General features: G+C 47.3%; 1 protein-coding gene across 1 annotated transcript in view; it reads right to left on the reverse strand.

Moving 5' to 3' along the window:
- svep1 (sushi, von Willebrand factor type A, EGF and pentraxin domain containing 1) overlaps positions 1–20,000 on the reverse strand; it is a gene marked incomplete at its 5' end in the record, with an annotated part of 271,175 nt that overhangs the window by 180,964 nt on the left and 70,211 nt on the right. Inside the window, 2 exons of the mRNA XM_083640220.1 lie at positions 7,919–8,095; positions 12,207–12,462. Of these exons, the coding sequence (XP_083496346.1) occupies positions 7,919–8,095; positions 12,207–12,462 (433 nt within the window). The remainder of the gene's footprint in view (positions 1–7,918; positions 8,096–12,206; positions 12,463–20,000) is intronic.

A 20,000-nucleotide genomic window follows, 5' to 3' on the forward strand; every position in this document is an offset into this window, starting at 1 on the left:
CACACCTGTGTACACACACACACACACACACACACACACACACACACACACACGCGCGCACACACGCGCACACACGCGCGCGCGCGCACACACGCACACGCACACGCACACACACAACTCAGCCCAACTCAACTCAGCCAGCTGACATGTACCTTTTGAGTGAACTCTGTCCCGAAAAATAAAAAACAATAAAAGAAAGCCACCCCCATGTTCTATTATTATTATTATTATTATTATTATTATTATTATTATTATTATATTTATGTTTTTATTGTTATTATGATTCTTATTATTGTTTATTATGTCGCGGGTCCACGTGTGTGTGTGTGTGTGTGTGTGTGTGTGTGTGTGTGTGTGTGTGTGTGGTTAACTCATTGAGTGCCAAGGACGGACATGTTCGTCATTTCAAATAGTAACGTAGAGTGCCAAGGACGGACATGTTCGTCAATTGCGTTTTTTGACGGTGGGGCGTCGATCAAAGCCTTCTGCCTCTGATGTACAAATATTATAGCTATTGGATGTGTCTAACCTATTTTACAGAACCCTTAGGTGGCGACAGTGCTCTCCACATAACAGAAAGGCAAGGAAAAAACAAAGAAGAAGTCGTTATGGAAACGGAAATCGCATCGCATCCGTATGCATCGATATGCTGAAGCACGTTACTGCAGCTGTGCCTGCAGCAGCCAATCTGCTCCCACAATTGAGCCGGACAGCACATCCGCACATCCACACCGTGGAGTTGTTATTATTCTCAACTGGAAGCATCGTTGCCGGTGACAAACACACGCGGAACGCTGTAAAAAAGCAGGATGTCGATGTCCCTTCACTGTGCGCACAGCAAACTCAGCAGAGAGCCACCACAGACAGGAGGAGGAGTGTGCAGTTGAGGCGAGGCGGGGCGGGGCGGGGGGGGGGGGGGGCACGCAGAGCAGCGCGCAACACCCAGACAGACCCAGGCAGCAGGACAGGATTGACAAACGCAAGCCAGAATATCCGATCCCCACCAGCAGCAAATCAAGACCAGCAAGAAGCTGCAACCAGCAGCGCACGCAGGGGCCAGTGCTGCTGGTTGTAGCTAAAAAATATTATTCTGCCAAACAGAATTCCCTGGCCTTCACTGTTTTATTGAAGGAAATTATTTTTGAGGTGTGACTACATTAGAAAAGATTAGCTTCAGAGTCAGTGGTGTGCTTGAAATGTTTAATTTCACAAAAGGCCAATTATCTCAGCTTCTAGAAAAAAATTGCTGCTTTTGGATGAATCAAGCTATCTTCTCCGGCTCATAACTAAAGAACGGAAAATGGGATCAATAAACTTTTTTTTGCAGATGATAGAATAGAGTCTCATCGTTCTTTGTGCGTGTTCAGTGTTTACATAGTAATATCACACAATATTCTGTGGGCCTCGAGAAATCACTGAAAACGCTCTGAAACTCTGGCACTGGGAGCATCCGTTCTCCAAAAGTAGCTGGCACTCAATGAGTTAATAACAATCTGTATGTACATTGCTCGCCATGGCCGTGACATTGTGTTGGATGCAATAGCCTACAACAGATTTGACCATCTAGTGGAGCAATAGCCTATATAATCATCCAAGAATGTTAGAATGGTCCAATTATACTTGCAATGCCTTTGCCTGCATCCCGAAATCCGATGTTGTTTGTTGACAACCGTCACTAGACAGCACCCTGCGAACTCATACACAGCGCAAGTGTGTATGCACCTCTCCATGGCACGGAGATCTTATTACGCAGACGTTCGGTTTACATCAATCATGGCAGCAAATCCAGACAAGATTGCACGTTTCCTTTGTGTAGATAGCTAACATCTGTATATTGCTGCATGTTCTTGTCTGCATGTTGCATTTGGATTCAACCTAATGTCTACATGTTATGTGTATTGATCTTCAAATTGCGGGGCATTCTGTGCGCAAAATGTGCTCGAGTTGAATGTGCCTTTATAGCCTACGAGTGGAGGCATAACGTTAGATTACGTGGACAGCTGTGGAGTGGAGAGAGAGAAGGCAGATCAGCACCTCGGACAGCGACGGGACAGCCTCCGCGCAGGTCGCACCACGGCGAAAGAATCTTTTGGCAAGTCTAAAAATGATTACGGTAGACTTCTGGGTCTAAGGTGACGACATTGTGTAACTGGCCAAAGCACATAATTTACTTTAATTTACATTACATTTCATGTCTTGCAAAGTTCCAGTGAAAATGTGAAATAAATACATAATTTAGCTTTGAACCATGCAATAGTCTTTCTTGTGTTACAACTTTTCAGGGACTATGGGGATGTTTGATACAGCCGGTGCCGTGCAACTTTGTCATTTTGTTTATGCTGAAGTCACGTTGCTTTTCATGTTGTTGTTTGAGGGACTCAGCAGCAGGGGGAGAGGCCGTGTCTGATTTTAGCAATATTATGGAGGTGATGATGAAACTGACATGGGGATCGAAATAAAATAATAGCCTAAATGAATAGAAATTAAACAAAATTAACTAATTAACTAAATGACAAGAAAATAAAAGCATTGTAAAAGGAAGATGAATGAATAGACAATACATAACACTGCAGGCTATAAAGTTTGACTGACTGCACGTCTCATCTCTGGCTTGTTGCAGGTAGGCAACTTCTTCATTTAGATTATCTTTCAAGTTATTTAATTTCACGTTCTTGGAGGCAAAGAGACATTTAATGTAGGCCCGCCAGTGTTTTTCTTTAGGCATTAAACGGGAATATATGACAAACTCAGTTCTCAAAGTTTGTGGGGAGTTCATTCACTATAATAAAATATGTTTGTTGGACGATAATAGCTTTTGTTTTTTGTGTTTTATTGTTTAATCTTAATGGGTCTGCAAACCCGAACTGAATTAATTAATTAAAGAAGGAGCAGTGTGCCTGCAGCTCGCTCCCTTTAGACCGCAGTGAATAGTTAGAAAATTATTTGGAAATCAAAAAATGATTTAAAATTAAAATTTTGTTTGCTAAAAAATTATACAATAATATGTTATGTATTTAAGAAATGATTAATCTATCTTTTTTCAATAGGCTACATTTTGACTGGGCCGATAAATATTCTATAAAGCCAGAATTCTGGAATGTCGCCAGCTCAATTGGCCGGCCAGAAAAAATGCTAGCGGAATCCCTGCTCGGGGGTATGTGTGCAGGATGAGGCAGTCTTTCAGTCCTGTACATAGTTCTCTCTCTAGCTCTTCTACATTTACCGTGAATTCTCAACGAATCTGTTCATGTCACCATTAGCGGCTATCGGTGCTTGGATGCACGCAGCCGAAAATGATTGATCTACATTTCAGCACTCCTGCTGATGGACAGCGACAGCTGGGAAAGGATGTTCTCGAGTGGAGGAGAGATGCGGCCTGTCTGTGGAACATTGGGTGGTCGAGGGTATAGGTCGGAATAGAGAGAGGTCGGAATAGAGAGAGGTCGGAATAGAGAGAGGTCGAACCAGCGGGAGGTCGGAACAGCGACATGGAACCGTCCAGACCCCGGCCTGCCACCGAGGGCCATCTTCATCTGCCTACTCCGCTGGCCCGACCGTCAACTCATCCTCCAGGCTGCGGGGAAGAAGCCCCTCACCTGGGAGGGTACGCGCTTTTTCGTCCTGCAGGACCTCTCCGCGTTGGTGCAACAGAAACGCGCAACATACAACAGCATCATCGAGTCAATGGATATCGCTTTGGCGTACTGTACCCAGCGAGACTCGTCATAACCATTGATGGACAGCGGCGGAACAAGAGCTCAAAGTGAAACTGCCGAATATCTTTTGAGTTGGACTGGTCAATAGTACTGTGAGTAACTAAAATAAAAAAATAAAAAACGGAATTCTCTCTTCTTTAGCACTCTTTCTAACTATAAATCCACTTCTGTTTTAATTTCCTCTCTTGCCCTCTTTTCACCACACCGCGGACACTGTGTGCACTGTAAAAATAAACAACGGTGGTGTTGTGTTATGTTGTTTTGTTGAAATGTTACGGTAATACGGTAAATGGGAGCTTCCTCAAACAGCCATCTCTTTCCCGACAATCCCCTCTGTGCGTGACCACTTACATATGGTAATTACGGTAAGCAAACGGCCACTCGGCCAACTCCCTCCCCCGACTACCAGGAGAAAATCACAAACTTCGGCGAATTCACACAAAGGAAGATCAAGGAATATTCACAATAGGGTTGTCCCGATCCGATCACGTGATCGGAAATCGGGGCCGATCACGTGACTGCAGACTCGATCCGGACTCGGACATTATGACCCGATCATATGTCCGAGTCATTATTTTTATCAGATTTTTTATATATGGGCTATTGGTGATTCAAAATAAATTAGAATAAAATTAGTATTACTACCACCGTTTACAGAGTCAGACCTTGTCTGTGTCAAACGACACTCAGCCAGACAGCCTCACAAAAACACCGCACCGCATGCGCAGAGAGCACGCCAGTTTGTTTTGAAGCTGAGCCGCGCTGCCGCTATCATGTCTGCTGTGTGGAAATATTTCAAAGTGAACGACGAGAACGACAGTGAAAAGGCGAAAAAGATCACAGAAAAGATAGCCGAAATGATAGCAATGAGTGACCAGCCACTCTCTCTGGTAGACGACCCGGGTTTTATCATGCTTATGGAGTACATGGAACCACGATACGACATGCCCTCTCGACACTATATCACTGAAAAGGCTCTGCCAGCGCTCCAGAAAAAGATAAGCGACAAGCTGCTTGTCCTATTGAAAGACGTGCCTGATGTCGCGTTTACCACAGATATTTGGAGTTCGTCTGTGTTTTCATGGCCCTTCTAAGCCTCACTGCGCAATGGATCAACTCCAGTTTTGTTTTAAGCCATGCGACTTTGCATGCACAGGAATTTGGTGGATCCCACACAGCAGAGCGCATCCAGCAGGCGATGGAGAGGATGCTGAACAACTGGGGAATAGACAAGAACCGAGTCCATATCATTTTGCGCGATAACGCTGCAAATATGAAGAAAGCCATGCTGGATATGGGAGTACAGAGTGTGGGCTGTGTAGCGCACACATTACAACTTGTCGTGCACGAGGGCCTGCTTTCCCAGCGCAGCGTCACAGACACACTGGCACTGATATTGCACTAAGTTCTAATGTTGCACTAGTTCTAATGTGAAGAATATTTTTTCTATTCTGACTTGAAAATCTTTAAGCTACCTCATAAGTGCTCAGTTTACAATACACTGCACTGCTTGAATATTGGCTCATTTGTTTTATTTGATATTTTTATTTATTTATTTTTTATTTTAATGCCTGACTGGCATTTTAAGTTAAGCTGCTGTTTGTTTTAACACTAGACTATTGAGTCTGTGATGTTGCACTAAGTTCTAATGTTGCACTAGTTCTAATGTGAAGAATAATTTTTCTGTTCTGACTTGAGAATGTTCAAGCTACCTCATAACTAGTGCTCAGTTTACAATACACTGCACTACTTGCATGCACAGTTGTGCATGATAAGTGTTACATGTTAAAATATAATAAAAATAAGGGACATCCTGGATAATTTTCTTCGCTCTTCATTTTTTAAATGTATTATAAAAGTATCGGATCGGGACTCGGTATCGGCAGATACTCAAAATCAAAGGACTCGGACTCGGACTTGGGGGCAAAAAAACCTGATCGGGACATCCCTAATTCACAACAAGACGAGCAGTAGAAGCGGAATATTATAGGAGTGTGAAAACATCCACAATCACCAACGGGTTCCAAAACGCTGGACTGCTGCGGGATGAAGAGGATGACGCCGCCACAGCTGGCGCTGAGGGCCGTCAGAGGCTTCAGAGGCTGTTCGATGCCGACAGTGATGAAGAGGAGTTCGTTGGTTTTGAGTGACAATGAAGGAGAGAGGAGAGTGGTTGACGAAGCCACCCTGAACCTGTTCGTTTCCGACACTGAAGATGAGGACTTTGGTGGTTTCAGTACGCAGGAAGAAGAGGAAGACGAGGATTAGTGACTTGACTTCTCTGGTTACAGGTTTGCTGCACATATAGCCTATTGTTGTGTGATTTTGTCTGGGGATTAGTGACCTGACTTTTGTTTTGTTTTGTTGAAATGTTAATAAATGGGAGCTTCCCCAAACAGCCACCTCTTTCCCGACATTCCTCTCTGTGCACGAACCCTTTCATATGGTAATTAAACATCAAAACACCCGCGGCTTATAGACCGGTGCGGCTTATAGAAGAAAAAAATAGTCAATTTTGGTCCCGCGGCTTATAGACCGGTGCGTCTTATAGTCCGGAATTTACGGTACTACTGGCTGTTACAGTCGGAGCCATCATGACTAAGTGTCTCTTCATCTCTCAAGCACAATTTGAAAGTTTGAGTATAAGATGATCTGCTTCTTCCATCCAGTGGATGTCTATGGATGCCAGTTAGCTCAGACTCAGGCTAGATGCACTTTCAAGGTGGACAACATTCACCAACAAGTGTTGGGACGTGAATTTTGGGGGAAGAAGGGAAGAACTAGCAACCTATACACACTGTTGCCTCAAGGTGAAACGTTCTGTATTGTACAGTAATCTAGTAGAACCACAGAACTTCTCTTTACTCATATCCCTCCTATACATACACACACACACACATGCTCTATCTGCTTAGACATGGATTTCATCAGAGACGTCATAGTGAAAGGTAGGCTGCAGTGGAGCAAGTTGGGGTTCAGTCATTTGCCCAAGGGCACTTTGGCACTGTTGGTACATTATGGGAGACACATGAGACTAGGATCTGGCAGGGTTTGATGATGAGCCAGCTCCTCTCTTAACACACAGTGGTAGGCTATAGGCCCTTTTCACAGCAGCCATTTAGAGGTGGTAAAGCAGAGAGTAAATCAGGCATAATCAATAACATTAATGAGGGCCCTGGCACTGGAACACCTGGAATGGAATGGAACCATCATTAATGGTATTGGTTACACCTACTTTACTTCCTGCTTTACCACCTCAAAACGGTTGCTTTTTTTTTTTTTTTTTAATTCTGCTCTCCCCAAAATCTTCAATAAACCTTTATGGCATATTATTACAATACAACAATACTGGTGTTGACAGTGTTGACAGTAATAGAAGATGCCAAATCATTCAAAACAATAAGCATTTTGCTTTGCATTGTGCCAGCGTGCGGCGCTGTTCCAAAACGTGTCGACGTGTGTCGTTGCCTGCGAAACCCACATCCCATAATGCAACTGTTTCGCATCGCATCCCATAATAGTATGATGATACTTGGGATGCCATTGCGAACATAGATGCAAACAGGTTAGCTAAAAGTTTAGCGTCACCAGCGAGAGGGCCGCCCACCGTTGCGGTCGGGGGGTTATTTTCGAAATCCCTCCAGGCCTGAAAACATGTCTAGGGGAAACACAGGACTACATGCGTGTTTGCCAGCATCCTACCTGTGCACTCGTGCTGCAGACCCTTGCATCCTACCTGTGCACTCGTGGTGCTGCAGACCCTTGCATCCTACCTGTGCACTCGTGGTGCTGCAGACCCTTGCATCCTAACTGTGCCCTCGTGGTGCTGCAGACCCTTGCATCCTAACTGTGCACTCGTGGTGCTGCAGACCCTTGCATCCTACCTGTGCCCTCGTGGTGCTGCAGACCCTTGCATCCTACCTGTGCCCTCGTGGTGCTGCAGACCCTTGCATCCTAACTGTGCACTCGTGCTGCAGACCCTTGCATCCTACCTGTGCACTCGTGCTACAGACCCTTGCATCCTACCTGTGCACTCGTGCTGCAGACCCTTGCATCCTACCTGTGCACTCGTGGTGCTACATACCCTTGCATCCTACCTGTGCACTCATGCTGCAGACCCTTGCATCCTAACTGTGCACTCATGCTGCAGACCCTTGCATCCTAACTGTGCACTCGTGGTGCTACAGACCCTTGCATCCTACCTGTGCACTCGTGCTGCAGACCCTTGCCGTAGTGGCCCTCCTCACAGATGCAGTCGTACTGGCCGGTGTGCGTGCCACACTTGCAGCTGGCCATCAGGTCACAGCAGTCGCGTCCCGCCTCACACAGGGAGGAGCAGCGTGACAGATCCTCCTGGATGTAGCTGCCTGTGGGGAGGTCTGGGGGTGCAAAACAAACGCACAGGAGCACAGGTTGCTACAGATACTGTATCAGCTCAGATTACACCAACTGGCAGTCAGTGTGCAATAGATTCGCACTCACGAGCACGCACGCGCGCACACACACGCACAGGCGCACACACACACACACACACACACAGACAGACAGACTTGAGCAGGGTTGAAGGGTTCAGTTCATTGGCTCGCGCTGCTACAAGTCTTTCTTTAATATTCCACCATTTTACAAGTCTGTTAACAGTGCAGACAAATATGTAAAAAATTGACCTTGCTAACATCATGACGGAATAGTTAAAGATACAAAACAGATGTTCAAATTTGGTTAGCAGACAATCTACAAATAATTGCCTTCAATGAGAGTCTGTACCCTGCCTACTTGTTTTTACAGCTTAGCCCCACCTCACTGTGTAAAATCTAGATTGTGTATATTTATTTATATTGGTAGTCTCTGTATGTCATGGAGACTGGCTATGCTGTTGCTCCACCCCTCTCCCGATCTGGGGAGAGTTGTAGACTACAGTAGCACATGCTTCCTCTGATACATGTGCAGTCGCCAGCCGCTTCTTTTCACCTGACAGCGAGGGATTTCACCGGCAGCACGTAGTGCGTGGCAGGGTCAGACGATTCCCCGCAGTTCGCCTACCCTGCTAACAGCCACCGCGACCGACCAGAGGAGGCGCTAGTGCAGCGACCAGGACACCTATATACCCTTAATCCGGCATCACACCCCCCGCAGACACAGCCAATTGTGCCTGTACACAGGTGCCCGACCAAGCTGGAGGTGACACGGGGGCTCGAACCTGAAACCCTCGTGTTGGTAGGCAGCGAATCTACTAGGGGTGTCACGGTACACAAAAGTCACGGTTCGGTACGTACCTCGGTTTTGGGGTTCACGGTTCGGTACGAACCGAACCGCGCACCGAACCGTGACGCCCATACCGGGCCAAATACAAATACATTTGCCGAAAACTGAGCTAGGGTTAGGGTTAGGGTTGGAAGATGAGTTTTTTTCCGCTGCTCAGATTGGCTCGCGCATGGTGTCGTTGGATTCCCGGTCGAAAAGGGAGCAAAAAACATGTGGGTCACTTTCGGGATGAATACACGTACCGCGACACCCCTACAATCTACCGACACCCCTACAATCTACCATTGCCCTACCCGGACGCCCCCTGAGGCTGAGCTTTAAGGCTGCTGTTGGCACGGTCGAGTCTTTGGGCAGACATTTAAGACGGGCAGACCGGAGGCCGAGCTGATAGCGTTAGCGATAGCATTGACTTTCATTCTCACAGCCTTATCCTCGCACTGTCTCACTGAACTCCACTACTGTACCTACTGTCTGTCTGTCTCACTGAACTCCACTACTGTACCTACTGTCTGTCTGTCTCACTGAACTCCACTACTGTACCTACTGTCTGTCTGTCTCACTGAACTCCACTACTGTACCTACTGTCTGTCTGTCTCACTGAACTCCACTACTGTACCTACTGTCTGTCTGTCTCACTGAACTCCACTACTGTACCTACTGTCTGTCTGTCTCACTGAACTCCACTACTGTACCTACTGTCTGTCTGTCTCACTGAACTCCACTACTGTACCTACTGTCTGTCTGTCTCACTGAACTCCACTACTGTACCTACTGTCTGTCTGTCTCACTGAACTCCACTACTGTACCTACTGTCTGTCTGTCTCACTGAACTCCACTACTGTACTGTCTGTCTGTCTCACTGAACTCCACTACTGTACCTACTGTCTGGATCTGAGACATGGTCTGTTTGTGTCCACTGTCTCTATCTAGTCTGTGTCTGTGTCCACTGTCTGTGTCCACTGTCTCTATCTAGTCTGTGTCTGTGTCCATGTCTGTGTCCACTGTCTCTATCTAGTCTGTGTCTGTGTCCATGTCTGTGTCCACTGTCTCTATCTAGTCTGTGTCTGTGTCCACTGTCTGTGTCCACTGTCTCTATCTAGTCTGTGTCTGTGTCCACTGTCTCTATCTAGTCTGTGTCTGTGTCCATGTCTGTGTCCACTGTCTCTATCTAGTCTGTGTCTGTGTCCACTGTCTGTGTCCACTGTCTCTATCTAGTCTGTGTCTGTGTCCATGTCTGTGTCCACTGTCTCTATCTAGTCTGTGTCTGTGTCCACTGTCTGTGTCCACTGTCTCTATCTAGTCTGTGTCTGTGTCCATGTCTGTGTCCACTGTCTGTGTCCACTGTCTCTATCTAGTCTGTGTCTGTGTCCATGTCTGTGTCCACTGTCTGTGTCCACTGTCTCTATCTAGTCTGTGTCTGTGTCCATGTCTGTGTCCACTGTCTCACTGCAATCCACTACTGTACCTACTGTCTGGGACCTGAGACATGATCTAGTCTGTGTCTGTGTCCATGTCTGTGTCCACTGTCTCTATCTAGTCTGTGTCTGTGTCCACTGTCTCTATCTAGTCTGTGTCTGTGTCCATGCCTGTGTCCATTGTCTCTATCTAGTCTGTGTCTGTGTCCATGTCTGTGTCCACTGTCTCTATCTAGTCTGTGTCCATGCACATACACGCACAGTACACATCTAAGATTTACAGCTTACTAACGACACACTCACCGACTTCACATGCGAGCATGTTTACACACTGTATGTTAGTGTGATATTTTATGCCTTAAAAAGCTGTGAACTCATCTCTCTTCGCTGCAGTGTGGGAACAACGGGGACCTTCGCTCGCTCCAGTCTGCCTGGAAGTGCAGCAAGCTAAACGGCTGCTGGCAGGACATGAGAGCAGAGCACCCATGTGAAATGCACATTGTCAAATTCCATTTAAAATATGATCTGTTTTCCATTTAAGCAAACATGGAGCTTTAACCTTTGCTTATGAAATATCGTGTCGGGGCGAACGGTGACGACGGGAGTACTGAGGTTTTCAAAGAGACACAAAAGAGGAGCTCCAAGTAGCTTCACTTCAAACAGGATGTGATGTAACTGTCCCCTTGTGCAACTGAAGTGGGGACGAGTGGAAAAGGGGGAGTTGGTGTGAGCGGTCATGTCTTTGTGGATTAGAAAGTGGAAAAGGGGGAGTTGGTGTGATGGGTCATGTCTTTGTGGATTAGAAAGTGGAAAAGGGGGAGTTGGTGTGATGGGTCATGTCTTTGTGGATTAGAAAGTGGAAAAGGGGGAGTTGGTGTGATGGGTCATGTCTTTGTGGATTAGAAAGTGGAAAAGGGGGAGTTGGTGTGATGGGTCATGTCTTTGTGGATTAGAAAGTGGAAAAGGGAGAGTTGGTGTGATGGGTCATGTCTTTGTGGATTAGAAAGTGGAAAAGGGAGAGTTGGTGTGATGGGTCATGTCTTTGTGGATTAGAAAGTGGAAAAGGGAGAGTTGGTGTGATGGGTCATGTCTTTGTGGATTAGAAAGTGGAAAAGGGGGAGTTGGTGTGATGATGGGTCATGTCTTTGTGGATTAGAAAGTGGGCACCTCCCTTTGCAGATGTTCCACTGAATTGAGCCTGCATCACTTCCAGAAGGACACAGGAAAAACAACAAACAACACATTTGTGTCTGAACGGTGGTGGAGTTGAGTCAAACACTAAACATTACAGCTGTGCTGGAGTCTCTGACACAGGGGATGACTGTCGCCAAGAGACTCACTCTGAAGGAGTGGAAGTCCTCCTCTCCACCTTCTTTTAAGCTGTGGCTGACGGACATGGTTTCGGTAATAATACGTATGGAGAGACTCCGGTTCCTGAGGACCAATTCTCTTGTGAAATTCTCTGCTATTTGGGACCCATTTCTGGCCTACTTAGACGAGGTTGAAGGCAACAAGTAACTTTCCCAGCTGACTTTTCATGGACCCCTTGCATGGGATCCCGCGCACATCTCTTACAAGCACAATAACCACTTGATGTGGCTGATAGCACAATGTTGTAACATTGAAATGTTGATATATATATATATATTTTTTTTTGTCTTGTTTTATCTTAAGCCTGTTTTTGTTCTGAAAATTGTAAAATAAAATATATAAAAAAAACAAAAAAAAAACACTAAACATTACCAACTACCACAGTGGTTAGTCGGTTAGTCCACCTCCCAACAACCGTCCCACCGTGGCCCCCCCCCCTCACCTTCGTGCAGCGCGCGGCGGGCGAGCGCCTCGAACTCGGCGAAGTTGTGCACCAGGTAGCAGTGCTGGTCCTTGGGCTGCGAGGCCATGTCGTGGAGCTCCCTGATGTTTCCCTGCCAGATGCCCAGCGTGAAGATCTCCACGCCGCGCTCCCTCAGAGCCGCCGCCACGGGCCGAGGGTCGCCGCCGTTGGAGTAGCCGTCGGTGATCAGGAAGATGACCTTGGTGGCGTTGGCACGCGAGTGACGCAGGATTTGCTGTTGGGGAGAAAAATAGAGACTCGTTATAAGGACAGTTTACCTTGATGGAAATTGCAAGCTGATCGATCGAGGTTTGAGACAAACGATTTGTCAAGCTTATCAGCGTACGCTCGCTTTACTTTGGCCTAAGTAAAACGTAAACACTTTAGTAAAAACTAAAATCTGGAGAGGAATTTTAGTTTAGTTTTCTTATCTAAACTAAACTAAAATTCCTTTCCAGATTTTAGTTGAGTTTAGAGAAGAGATAACCTCAAAAAGATAACCTTCACATTGCACTAAAGGCCATCCTGACACAGCAGCACTAAGGTCTAACATCACTCACTAAGGTGAGTGATGTTACTTTTAAAATGATGTCACTAACAGGAGGGAGGAGTCATAACAACACAACGCTAAAACATAAAGAATAAAAAAAAATGTACAAATGTGTGCAGGTCGGATCTAAAAAAGATGATTTTAACAAACCTCGTGAGAAGAAGCAGAGAAAAAAGCCGCCTTCGTTAACGTACTGGTCGTGCGACTATGCATTGCAGGGGCTAACCGTTCAAATACACACATATCCCACGCATTACTCAGCCTGCCAGCGCGCTACCAACATAGCCCCGGCTTTATTGACACGACTAAATTGAATAACGAAGAACGTCACACACGACCACTAAAAACAACCCTCAATTCTAGGGTTCCTCAAAACCCTGCATCAGCAGCAAGATGGGCGACGAGGGCAGGATGGGGAGGAACCAACCAAACAAAAAAAAAAGACAGAACTCTACAATTGTAATTACTTACTCTACAGACTCTGCAGCTGCTTTTGCCAGTGGTGGAAAACCACCAGAGAACACTGGGGGAAAGGCAGGAGCTGGTTTCGGACCCAGACACCGGCTACAGTTCCCAACCTAACTTTAGCCACCGTTTACAATCCACCACATACAATTAGACAGGACATTAAAGTCAGAGAAACATGTCTTTATTTTTCTCTGCAGAAAGGGGAGAGAAAAAAAGCACCCCAAGAGAGCAGAGGGCCATCTGCTGGCTTTGCTCAAAGTGTTTGGATTTGTTATAAAGCGTGTTTCAACTGAGGGCCTGATATATACAGGCGAGGACAACTAGAGGAAGACAGATGGAGAGGAGGACGGTGGGAGAAGACAGATGGAGAGGAGGACGGTGGGAGAAGACGGTGGGATGAGGTGAGGAGAACGTGAAGAGACAAGAAGTGGAATAAGCAGGAGGAGATGAGATGAAGCCGCTACGAGTGAAATCTGTTTTAACCCATTGATACCTGATGCAGCATTTGCGTGTATATCCCTCATTGTGTGTATCCCTTTAAGACCGCGAACCACGTAAAGGGATACACACACAAATGCTGCATCAGGTATCAATTAGGGCTGTGAATCTTCACTGGCCTCACGATTCGATTACGATTCAGAGGGCTACGATTCGATTACGATTATCGATGCATCTCGATGCATCTTAAATCGATGCATCACTTTTTTCCCCAATACACGATTTCTTTTTTCTCACTTTCTTTTTTCTCACTGTGTGGCTACTTTTAAAATAAAAAGTGCATTTGGAATTGCATTGTATTATGATGCATAATTAAAATAAACAAATGCATGTACTTCCATTATATTTCATTAGATTATTATTTATTTTTTAATTTTTTAATAATCGATTTTTGACATTTGTGAATCGATGCAGAATCGTGCACGTCCGCATCGCGATGCATCTTATAATCGATTATTTTTGACACCCCTAGTGTCAATGGGTTAATATGTTCCAAAACATAGTTGACAATGTAACCGGCCAATCAGGGCACGCTGGCAAAACAGTAATGGCGAAGCAACGAGCGGTAACATTTGCAGAGTAAACAGCCGTAAGTGCAGCTATTACAGAAATAGACTGAAAAACAACAGTTAAACAAGGACAAGAGTTTGCACCAGCAGAGTTTCTCTGCTGGAAAGACGTTTTCGCCCTCCTTCTGACTGGATTCGGATTGGATTTGGCGCTGCTGATTGGCTGAAGGAGCTGTCTGTCAAGGCAACAGAACAAAACGGCTACATCAGAACAGCACCGTAATGGCTACATCAGAGAGAGGTGAAGAGAGAGAGGAGACAGGCAAGGGTGTGACCAGCAAGAGAGAGAGAGGAGGGAAACAGAGGGAGAGAAAGCTCTGTTCTTTATTGTCTAATTGGCAAAACTTCAAGCGACTCTGGAAGAGGAGACGTAATTACAGAGCGAAGGAGGGAGAAAGAGATGAGAGAGGGAAGGATGGATGGAAGGATGGAGAGAGAATAGAGGAGAGAGAGAGAGAGAGAGAGAGAGCCTGGTTTCTCTGATCCTCAAAGCTCCAGGCTGCCTGCTCCTCTGGTTCCCAGGCCAGGGAGGTTTGCTACGCCCGCACCCAGCTGTCAGTGCACCTCAACAGGCTGCGATGTTACACACAGAAGCCCCCCCTCGGTTATCTCCCTGTGTGTGCGTGCATGCGTGCTCAGGTGCGTATGTGCGTGCATGCTGCACACACACACACATGCACGCTCATGCATGTGCACGTGCGCGCTCACACGCATGTGTGTGTGTGCGTGCGTGCATGCACGCACACACACACATGCGTGTGAGCGCGCACGTGCACATGCATGAGCGCGCATGTGTGTGCATGCACGCACACACACACACATGCGTGTGAGCGTGCACGTGCACATGCATGAGCGCGCATGTGTGTGCATGCACGCACACACACACACATGCGTGTGAGCGCGCACGTGCACATGCATGAGCGCGCACGTGTGTGTGTGTGCATGCACACATGCACGCACACACACACGTGTGTGAGCGCGCACGTGCACATGCATGAGCGTGCATGTGTGTGTGTGTGTGTGCATACACACACACACATGCGTGTGAGCGCGCACGTGCACATGCATGAGGGCGCATGTGTGCGTGTGTTTCAGGGTGTTTTTAGGTCTTTTATTAGGCGTCTTCTCAAAGTGCTGTGGGGACGCGGTGGTTTCGACACCGGCCGTGACTCAGCTGCTGCTCTTAGTGACTCTGCGGAGACATGCCACCAAACACAGCAGACGCATGAGCCACTAATAATACTTTAGGTTAGGCTATTAACATACAGCCGACCACACGGGGCAGTGTGTGGGAAGGCACACGGTACATGGAGTGGTAAACACTGAACATTACGATCAAACAAATATAATAACGGTTCACTTTGACTGCTAGCAAGTGAGAAAAAGCACATTATTTTCCTGTTTGTGAGTGTGTTTGCTTTTACAAACAGGAGGGTTTTTTGAGGTTTGACTATATTAAATGATTGAAATACCATACGTCTCTGCTCACCAAAGCACATTTTTCTGCTCATTATGCTTAATGGGGAGACCAGTCTGTGAGATAGATCAGGTTCTATTTTAACAGTAGGCCTACTGCTCGGCCTACATGCATTTAAATTCCCTTCTGTGTTCTTAGATGATAGTGGAGGAAGAGGAGAGATGGGAAGAGAGAAAGAGGAGAGACGTGGAGAGAAAGAGGAGGAAGAGGAGAGAGAAAGAGACTGGAAAGGACAGGAGCCACAAACACATTGCAAAAAAGAAAAGGTCCTTCTTAACAACTCCTTTATTGTCTAGTAAAAAGCCTTAAAAGAAAGATGGTGACAACCGTCGAGCTTAAATCAAGTGGAAAAACACTCAAATTGAACTCGTTAAAACAATGGAGCAGGGAAAATCCCACTTCTTTCCAAATGCACCTGTTTCATTTTCCTTGAAAACATGACAGTATGTTGAAATATGATCATCACTCGCTGACACAAACTTCATGTCACTTTGATTCAGAGAGCATCTGGGAATGGAGTTGATTTACATCGTGAAACAAGTGAACTCATTTGACCCGCTTGGCTGATTTGGGACTGGACCCGGATACCTTCTCACACCCATACTGATGCCTCTCTATGCTGCAGTAACACGGCCCGTGCATTTCTTCAATGACACACTTGGGCAGACGCCACAGCGCCGGCCCGGCGCCGGTCCAAAGAAGAGATAGCAGGGCGGCCCGGCAGCAGCAAACGGGACAGAGCAAAGTGTGTCTGGTTCTGAGCCCGCCAGAGCCGTCAAAACGACCCGCAACTCTCGTCCAAAAACACTTCAAACTCTGGCGAGAGGAGAGAGAGAGACGAGCACTCCATATGTGGAGATGGTGTGTGTTTTGATACAGGAGAATCCTCATGCACACACACACACACACACACACATACACGCACACCATGCACACACACACACACACAGCTGCTGCAGTGCACAAGTGGAACAGAGAGACACATTCACACACAAACATGATGATACACACTTAGACACACACACACAGTGAAGAGGTCTTGCAGAGAGGCACATGCAGACTTACAAGTGAACACACACACACACACACCCCAAACACAGAGAGAAAATTACTGTAATGCAGCCTTTAAAAGCAGGAAAAGACAAAACGTATGCCATATCACCATATTCAAAATCTAACACGATATCTCGTCATATCACAATATCAATATAGAGACAATGCATCAAATAGGCCACGCCCATCACGGGGGAAAAGCTCCGTTCATTTCCAAACACCAGCGTCATTTTCCTTGAATTAAACATAGCTAAAAGCTGTTGTGCGGTGGGGCTGCACAGACAACAAATGTAAAAAATCGACACTTAACGTTTTTTTCTACTCCCGAGGAAAACAAGGAAACCATTGATTGATTGGCGAGAAGAAAAATGTGGATGTTGCTGTCAATGAAGTAAGTTGAAGTGTTCATCTTCCGTATATATGATCTTTTTGTGCAACACGCAACCATGCACGTGACATAGGAGAACGCCAGGATTGGACGGGAGTTTGTGTTTTCCCCCGTTTTGGGCGTGGTTTCTGAATGATGACGCGCTCCGCAGTGTCTCTATTCACCTTATGTAGCCACGCCCATTTGACCCGGTTGTGTGGCCGTATCAAAACTTCCGGCTGAAAATAATAATAAAATAAAATAAAAAATGGCTGCGCTGCTCCAATATCATCTAACTCTGAATTAACTAATAATTTTGCCAATTGTATGTAACATACCAAATAAAAGCAAATGGCAATGTCTAAGAATGCAACGCCGTGTAACTGGCTCGTTAGGTCTCGCATTCCAGGGAATTACGTTAACGGTCTGCGGGTCTTATAGACGTAAGTGGCTCGAGCTGCTATCGCGCTGCGCTCGGAGGAGAGAAAACCATCTGAAGCTTTCTTTGTTGGAGTCCAGGTATGTTTTACAAGAAAGTGCTCGTCATTGTCGACGATAACGTTATCTGACCTGGCTAACAGTGGATACTCCGCTTGCTTGCTGTGTACCGAGCTCAAAGTAGTAGGCTACGTTCTTTATTTTACCCCTGCACTGTCCGCTACAAAAACAACTCTTTTATTTTGCGCCGTGACCGCCGGAAGTGTTAAAAGGAGTAAAGGACCCGGAAGAATTTGGCACCACTGTAAGGTCTGAACATAAGGTGAATAGGCTAATATTGATATATTGCCCAGGCCCCAGGCCAAATTCATGCACAGAAATACCCCCACACACACACACTGTACACACTCCTATAGCTGGTTAGGGTGACATAGACCACACCCCCAAGTTATTCACAGCATCACCATCCAGAACCTGGGATGAACTCTCCCACATTGAAACAAAGCACACCTTCAGTGCGCTGATGATGATGAAGAATTGGATCCGTATGTGGGACAAATCCCCGTCTCCCAAACAGATGGTCACATGATGAGAACTTCAAACGCTGGTGACCTCGTCTCGCTGGTGACCTCGTCTCGCTGGTGACCTCGTCTGGCTGGTGACCTCGTCTGGCTGGTGACCTCGTCTGGCTGGTGACCTCGTCTGGCTGGTGACCTCGTCTCGTTGGTGACCTCGTCTCACTGGTGACCTCGTCTGGCTGGTGACCTCGTCTCGCTGGTGACCTCGTCTCGCTGGTGACCTCGTCTCGCTGGTGACCTCGTCTCGCTGGTGACCTCGTCTCGCTGGTGACCTCGTCTCGTTTGGCAGAGGGCACTGAAGAAAGCTTCCCGCACCTTGAGGGGCCGACCATGGTGCCAAGGTGCCCCAGCTGTGAGGCTTATATATGCATGGCAGTCGTCCTGAATACTAAATGAGGACCACCACCCCAGCTCATGAGGACTACCCCCCCCTCCCCCCCCCCAGCTCCACCACACTGACCCCCACCCCCACACACCCCTGTGGCTTTGATCAGAGCCTGGGCCCACCTGGCCCTCTGAGAAGCTGCTAAATAATTAGTTTCTTTCTCCATTTGCACCCGTAGGGGGCGCTCCGCTGAATAAAACCATCGACATTAAAACGATCCAAAGGGATAATTCAATGTACCAGACTTTTCTTCTACACTTGTTCCTCCCGACTGCTTCTTTGTCTCTTTGGTTTGGCTCGCGATGCCATTCAAACACCTTTGGAGAAACTAGAAGGCTGCAACAACAGATAAGGAAGAAACACCCCTCACTCACTCACTCACTCACTCACTCACTCACTCACCCACCCACTCACCCACTCACTCACTCACTCACTCACTCACTGCACTCACTCACTCACTCACTCACTGCACTCACTCACTCACTCACTCACTCACTCACTGCATCGACTCAGTCTTTTTCTCAGTCGACTCAGTCGGGCACGATGTGGGATCTTCCACACGTCTCGTGCTTCCATCAGGGAGCGTAGCTGTCTCTCCCTCCCTCTCTCTCTCTGTCTCTCCCTCCCTCTCTCTCTCTCTGTCTCTCCCTCCCTCTCTCTCTCTGTCTCTCCCTCCCTCTCTCTCTGTCTCTCCCTCCCTCTCTCTCTGTCTCTCCCTCCCTCTCTCTCTGTCTCTCCCTTCCTCCCTCTCTCTCTGTCTCTCCCTCCCTCTCTCTCTCTCTGTCTCTCCCTCCCTCTCTCTCTCTCTGTCTCTCCCTCCCTCTCTCTCTGTCTCTCCCTCCCTCTCTCTCTGTCTCTCCCTCCCTCCCTCTCTCTCTGTCTCTCCCTCCCTCTCTCTCTGTCTCTCCCTCCCTCCCTCTCTCTCTGTCTCTCCCTCCCTCTCTCTCTGTCTCTCCCTCTCTCTCTCTCTGTCTCTCCCTCCCTCCCTCTCTCTCTGTCTCTCCCTCCCTCTCTCTCTCTCTCCCTCCCTCCCTCTCTCTCTCTGTCTCTCCCTCCCTCCCTCTCTCTCTGTCTCTCCCTCCCTCCCTCTCTCTCTGTCTCTCCCTCCCTCTCTCTCTGTCTCTCCCTCCCTCCCTCTCTGTCTCTCCCTCTCTCTCTGTCTCTCCCTCCCTCCCTCTCTCTCTGTCTCTCCCTCCCTCTCTCTCCCTCTCTCTCTGTCTCTCCCTCTCTCTCTGTCTCTCCCTCCCTCCCTCTCTGTCTCTCCCTCCCTCCCTCTCTCTCTGTCTCTCCCTCCCTCCCTCTCTGTCTCTCCCTCCCTCCCTCTCTGTCTCTCCCTCCCTCCCTCTCTCTCTGTCTCTCCCTCCCTCCCTCCCTCTCTCTCCCTCCCTCT

Source organism: Poromitra crassiceps (genome assembly GCF_964638095.1).
Source record: "Poromitra crassiceps genome assembly, chromosome: 7".
Taxonomy (NCBI): domain Eukaryota; kingdom Metazoa; phylum Chordata; class Actinopteri; order Beryciformes; family Melamphaidae; genus Poromitra; species Poromitra crassiceps.